Source organism: Gamsiella multidivaricata, assembly GCF_025024155.1.
Source record: "Gamsiella multidivaricata strain RSA 2152 chromosome Unknown BC939scaffold_194, whole genome shotgun sequence".
NCBI lineage: Eukaryota > Fungi > Mortierellomycota > Mortierellomycetes > Mortierellales > Mortierellaceae > Gamsiella > Gamsiella multidivaricata.
In genome coordinates, this window is record NW_026251902.1 from 1 (window position 1) to 6,625 (window position 6,625).

The following is a 6,625-nucleotide window of genomic DNA, read 5'->3' on the forward strand; positions in this document are numbered from 1 at the left end:
ACTTACCATAACTCCTTATCAAACCCGTGCGATATGAAAGCTCACAAAACCCCATCCGCCGTCAAGCAAAAAAAAAGCCTATTCAACGCCTAGAGGAGAATAGATTTCCTTTAACAAGTCGCACACATACACACAATAGCTGAAAAATATCCAAGTCCACGGTGCTGGAGATGTCTAACATGCTGTCATCGGCTCGATCCAAGTCCCAAAAGGGAGGTCACCCGAGGAATATTTTATACAAAGATGCGAGGTACCGATGTCTGTTGAAGCTGCTAAGGAGTATAGCGAAGAGAGCTAGGGCCCAATGTCAGCGGATACAAGCAGGGGGGGGGAGCGCGTAATTTGGTCCGATGAGCCTAGAGTCAATAGAATATCTTTCGATGGCCTGAAGTGCGCGTGGGCGAACTCTAGAAAGGTTCTCAAGGCCAAGGCTATTGCTATTCGATTTCCAAAATTTGTTAAGCCAACAATGAAGCATGGAGGCGGAGGCATCATGATTTGGAGCTGCATACAATAGTATTGGTCCTGGGTTTCCTTGGTCAAGGTCGACAAGCGCATTGGATTTTGCCGAATTCTATGTGAAGACTCTTAGAGGGAATCTGTGGGAACATCGTCAAACTGTTGCGATATCGATCCAGAGTAACCTATCTTTCAACACAGCGATAATTCCAAGCATACATTTCAAAGACAGTAAAAAGGGTATTTTTGCGGTGCTCCTTTCTTGCTTGAACGGCTGTCAAACTTTTTGCCGGCTAAGCTGTTAAGTCCAGCCGCCTTGGGCGCACCGCGAGGAAGCGGTCTGATATCGTGCCCCAGTTCCGCCTCTTTTTTTTTTTTTTTAGGATAGGAACATCAGCCGCACCGACGGCGATTCCTAAATCAACCTCCCACCTAACCTATCGAATCTAGAGCGTGTCGCTGATGACTGATCGGTCAATTCAAATCGAGTGACAAAATTCTCGAAAGTGACATGTTCTTGGCCATCGACTTTGTTCTTGAGCCATTGCAAGTGCGAGTGAGGTACTGACGACATACGAGAGCTAGCCTTTAAACAACCGATAAAAACTCTTGGCAAGAAATCAGTAAAAGAGAATACCATTGCAATTAAATAGCACAACCTTTTCGAAAGACACCTAGGCGCTGCTGCGGCCACTTCCCGCTCGGCAGAGCCCAGAAGTATATCTGCTGGAGCTAGAGAAGCGTGCCACTTATCACAGCATGTTTATACCCATTTAAAGATATGGAGTATTGAAATACTGTCATTCCACGAACCATGGTCGCATCCACTCCCCAAACGAAAACTGAACGAGAACGACAACAAGCCCGGAGAAGATGAATGGAGGGAGAGTACCAAGGATGGAACGAGAGCAGTGACGAAGAAAGAGAGTGACGAAGGGAGAGAGTTGTGAAAAAGGGAGTACTGGCAAAACACGGAAACAGATTGACGATAAAGAGAAGTGGTGGCAAAAGAAGGAAAGAGAGAAGTGATCAAGAGCGTAATGGTAGAGAGAAAAAAAAAGGAATAACAAAGGAGTGGGAAAAAAAGTCAGCAGTGGGAGAAACATTGTCGATGGTGGAATCAATAAGCAAGACTCAAATATTCACAGGTTGCAAGTTGGAGACAGTGATTGTCATTTCCATTCATTACCTTAACGATAGCGGGTTTGTAGATAGTCTAATGAAAGACAAGACAGACGAAGAAAAAAGCGTGAAAGTGGTGGCAAAGGAAAGAACGGTGTTGGGGAGATGATGCAAAGGCGAGTGAGAGGCGTGGCAAAAGGAAAAAATACTCCCGTAAGGAGTCTAGGACAATGGGCGCGAAAATACGTCCTAAATCTAGTTTGTGCTAGCCTTTGTCTTCGACTGTCAGTCATACCATGTCAAAAGAAAAATGCACTAACCTTCATTTTTTAGTGTGGTTGCGAACACACAAATGGTTGGAGGTTGACTTTTTAAGCGCCATCCCGGGCACGCCGCAGACGCACCTCGTTTTCATCTCGACCTTCCGCACCGACTGGTGCCTTCCCCTTGCGACCTGCGCCACTCCTGGGAGTGCCACCGACGCTGGCGCTGCTGGTGTTGCTGGTGTTGCTAGCGCTCACGCTGACGCTGGTGCTGATGCTGGTGCTGGTGCCGACCATCCAAGGATAGTCCCCGTCTTTCATCACGGGCTGAAGATAGTATGGGCGGGTTTGGTGATGCAATTGGCCAGCGATAGCGTTGCATATGTTGTGCCCCGCCATCACATCCCTGTACATGATCGCCTTGCACCGCCGGCAATAAAGCCGTCGAATTTCTATTTTCCTCACAAAGTCTTCACAGACCGGGCATTTTTTGGAAGTATAATATTCGTTTACGCCGACCACAATGTACCCCAGTGCCCGAGCCTAGAAAAATCCAAGGTCAAGTCAGTAAACCGTATCAAAGGGCGTTCCATACTCTTCAACGTCCCAGTAGCAGATATGGTACCTTTTTGACGAAGTAAGCTGTGAAGGACTCATGTAGCGACGACAGTTTCATGCTGCTAGAGAATTTTCCTAGGCCGATCCCAATAATGACCTTGTTGTTCCCATCTCTTTTGGAGCCCGACGAGCCGCCGACCAACTTTAGCAATTCATTAGTGATGCGCTGGAACTCTGCTGCCTTTGCTCTTTAGGCATTCCCCCTGTGCTTTTTGAACTGGTGATTGTGGCCGTTATAGAATACATCCAGATGATGCTTGACTTTGTCGTACTCGTTGAGATAGTCTGCCAAACCCGAGTTCTCGCCACGAAGCGCAGGCAACTCCGACTCGATCGCGCTTATTGGGCCGTTTCCTTTCTGTTGGTTCATCCACCGTCTGTGCTTTAACATTGGCTGGTAGACAGCCTTCTGCTTAACAGCCAGATTGTAAAACGTCGGAGGAAATATGGCTGGGACTGTTGCACTGTCGGACGACATCTTCGATCTCGCAGCATTAGAATCGCACGGCTCCTGCATGTTAACGCCTGCATCGATGTTGTTGGGCGACATTGATGTGAGGTCTGCGCTGCAACTCGCTCGGGTCTTCCCTTGGGTCTTTTTGGGCAGGATTGCACTGGCTCCGATAACACAGGCTTGTCCCATGTCAATTCCTAGTACCTTGATCCCTTGAGGGTCACAACCCCACAACTCGGCAACGTCCTGCGGGGTTCTGACCACGTTCCTGATTTCTGACAGAAAAAAATCCACGCCGCCAATGGTTGATATAGCTCTGGGTAGAAGGACTTCTGTCGGTAGGCGTTTGTACCGAACTGCCTGAAGCTCTTTCAATTTGGACGCCACCAGTTGTAATCGATGTCCATCCGTACGAATGCCTCCGCGGAGCACGTAGCCGTGCTCACTGTAACCCCTGGGATCAAAGTTAGGGTGCTGAATGTGTTGAACGTGTGCTCGTATTCTAGTCAGTCCCATGGTTGAAGTATTGTCTTTGAAGCCCCTTCGTCCCTTGCGCACGTTGTTTTTGCCGATGTTTGAAAGCACTTCAGTGATGAAGAATCCTGGGGGTTTAGTCTGAAGCCATTCCAGAAAATCATCCCGAGCAGGAACAGTGCTTTTGTCTTCAAAATCCACCAACATCATTTCCTGAAGTTTGCCCTTGATCGCACTGTGATGCCAAAACAGGATGCCGAGCTCCCGTTCCGAGAATGAGACAAAAGGCTGCTCGGTGCCCGTGAGAGGAACGAATCTGCGGAAGCTTTTACTCGACCGATTCAAGAGCATGAAATTCTCAATGGCCGGGATGTCGTCGTCAATCTTGGTACATGATCCATCGGCTACGAGGCCCTTCGCCTTCATTGTTTGAAGCTATCATGGTCAAAAAGTCAATACTGGTAAACTAGAGCCTCTTCATTTGTCCTCTGGGATGTATCAAATATTAAAGCACAAACATGAGCTACCTTTTTCTCGAGGTCCACGCTGCCGTGCTTGTAATGCCTTTTGACTTCGCTGAGCAGCTGTGTTGCAACAGATCGGGGAAAGGTTGAAGCTGGATACTGCATCCAGGTTGAAATCGCAGCTTTACTGTTTCCTTTCGGCAGTAACCCGAGATCTACAACTCGGTCTATGAATTGTTATACTCGCTTGCCGACGATGTTGGCGTTTGACCTGTTTATCTGAACAGGATTGCCGTTGTAGAGGTAGTTGAGGAGAACGGAATAGAATCGCTGATGGTCTAAAGCTTGGCGCCCTGAATCATCCCACACATTCTCCTGCTCTTGCTTCTCTTCTTCCTCATCCTGCTCGGCATCATGTCCTTGCTCTTCGTGATTGCTCTCGGTAGCGACTCTGGATGAAACACTAGGGCAAATACTGTGTAGTATTTCCCTATCTGCCACGCTGTGCTCCCTGAGGTAAAGATCATTTCGACGTGTCGTCCGATGAGCCGCTGTCCCTGGCGCTTGACGTCTGAGGCAAGATGAATTGCACTTCTTGATTTCAGGCACCAGAGGCGACTGCCCAAGAGCTCGGTTGGGATTGACGGATATGGTGCCTGCATCCAGTGTGACTAAAGATCGGGCCAACCCGTTGGAGCATTAAAAACGCACCAACTACGCGACGCCATAGAATTTTTTTGGTGAGCATAAGCAAATACATGCAGTAAAAGAATTTCGGCGTGCAATAACAGAATTATGCAGCTTTAGGATATAAATTACACCTACCGATCATTTTTAAATGTGCTTGCGAACACATATATGGTTGAGATGGGGTTTAGGCACTTCCTGGGGCCTGGCTAGTTGCCGATTCCTGCCCTGATGCCGCATTGGCCGCACGCTTGCGCCTTGGAGCTCCTTCTTGTTCTGCAGCCGCGGTTGATGCTGTCCTCTTTCGGGCCACACTGCCCTTGCTGGCGCTGGTGCTGCTAGTACTACTGGTGCTATTGGTGCTGCTAGTGCTACTGTTACCATTGATGCTGCTAGTGCTACTGTTACTATTGATGCTGCTGCTACTGGTGCTCGCGCTATCGGTTACTGTCTGTGTAGCTTCCATCCAAGGATATCTACCATTCTCATCTACAGGCTGAAGATAGAGTGGCCTCTGTTGCTGAAGCAAGTGCCCTTGAATAACGTTGCAAATATTGTGGCCCGCCATGATATCGCGGTGCATGTATGTCTTGCAAGTCTTGCAATACAGCCGACGTATTTGAACCTGGCCGACAAACTCCTCGCACATCGGACACTTCTTTGACGTGTAGTACTCATTGACGCCCACGACAATATACCCGAGCGCCCTTGCCTAACGGACACAGAACGTAAGGCGCCTCATTAGCGTCATCAGTAGCTTTTTTTTTTTTTTAAAAAAAAAAAAAAAAAGAAATCGAATGTCTTGCAATGGAGCACTAACCCTTTGAACAAAGTACGATTGGAAGGACTCATGTAACGAGGAAAGTCGTCTCGTGGATGAAAACTTGCCTAGACCAATGCCGATTACAACCTTGTCCTCTTCATCTCGCTGTCTACCAAGCGATCCTCCAACCATATTGAGCAGGCGATCTGCGATGATGTCGAATTCTGCCTCTCTAGCTTTTCTGGCATCCCACTGGTGCTTTTTGAATGTGGCGCTTTTGTTGTAGAACTCGTCGAGCTGCTCCTTGACGCCTGCTAATCCCGCGACGTACTTTTCAACGCTGGCATCCTTTCCGCGAAGGGCTGGTAGCTCGCTTTCGATGTTGCTGATAGATTTTGCTGCGCCTAGCGGGATCGACCGTTTGCGTTCTTCTAACCAACGTCGAAAGTTGAATGTTGGTTGGTATACGGCCTTCTGCTTTACAGCTAGGTTGTAAAAGACCTGGGAGCTGCGGGCGGAAGCCTCGGTGCCATTGTCATTGTCAGGTTGTTCGGTACCGACGGCACTGTTCTGTTGATGGAAGCTCTCCTTGGATCTCGGCATACTCGCTCCTGTAACACATGCTTGCTCTGGATTATAACTGCCGTGCGTGGCTTTCCATTTCGAGGCTGACGGATTTTTTCATGTCATCTAAGGTCTTCTCAGGCAATAGAGCGCTCGCTCCAACCACAAACGCTTGACCAAGATCGAGACCCAGTATCTTGATTTTCTCTGGTTCACAGTCCCAAAGAACTGCGACATCCTGCTTCGTCTTGACAACGTTCCGAACCTCAGTTAAGTAGTAGTCGACTCCACCCACAGTGGACGTGATCCGAGAAGGCAACATGTCCGTGGGATGCCGCCTGTACCGAACCGAGAGGAGCTCCTTCAGCTTGAATGCCGTTAACTGGAGGCGAAAGCCATCGGTCCGAATAGATCCGCGAATAACGTAACGCGTTCCTTATAAGTGCGGGGGTCGAATCCTCGTTCTGAATGATTCTCAGGTGCTCTTTGATCTCTGCAAGTGAAGGTGTCGCGAGGTTGTTGAATGATTTGCTGATTCCGGGCATGCGACGCTTTTTATGACCCAGTCCTACGTCGGTGATGAGTGTCGTGAGGAGGTAGCCTGGTGCTTGGTTGGCCACCAGTACAACATGTCAGACAACGCAGGACGATAGTCCTTGGCTCCATGAAGACTCTGCAGCTTCGCCTTGAGTGTGTCGCTCTTCCAAAAGATTGAAATCAATTCCAGTTCCGTGAACGCGACGAAACGGCTGCGCGG

The 6,625-nt window shown here is 48.7% G+C and overlaps 2 protein-coding genes across 2 annotated transcripts; both read right to left on the reverse strand.

Moving 5' to 3' along the window:
• Positions 1-2,218: 2,218 nt before the first annotated feature.
• BC939DRAFT_96936 (uncharacterized protein) lies at positions 2,219-4,105 on the reverse strand. Its single transcript, XM_051562029.1, has 3 exons — positions 3,918-4,105; positions 2,470-3,825; positions 2,219-2,387 (listed from the first exon to the last, which is right to left on the reverse strand). Exons 1-2 carry the CDS (start codon positions 4,017-4,019, stop codon positions 2,653-2,655), a joined length of 1,275 nt encoding a protein of 424 aa, XP_051405808.1. The 5' UTR covers positions 4,020-4,105; the 3' UTR covers positions 2,219-2,387; positions 2,470-2,652.
• Positions 4,106-5,938: 1,833 nt separating this feature from the next.
• Positions 5,939-6,413, reverse strand: BC939DRAFT_509019 (uncharacterized protein; the record flags this gene model as incomplete). Its single annotated transcript, XM_051561077.1, has 2 exons — positions 5,939-6,133; positions 6,213-6,413. 2 exons carry the CDS (start codon positions 6,411-6,413, stop codon positions 5,939-5,941), a joined length of 396 nt encoding a protein of 131 aa, XP_051405809.1.
• Between the last annotated feature and the right edge of the window lie 212 nt (positions 6,414-6,625).

Coding starts and splice junctions, on each gene's coding strand:
- BC939DRAFT_96936 (XM_051562029.1), bottom strand. CDS start 4,019: ATGCAGTATCCAGCTTCAACCTTTCCCCGATCTGTTGCAACACAGCTG. Junction 3,826..3,917: donor GCGTGGACCTCGAGAAAAAG/GTAGCTCATGTT, acceptor TGACCATGATAG/CTTCAAACAATGAAGGCGAA.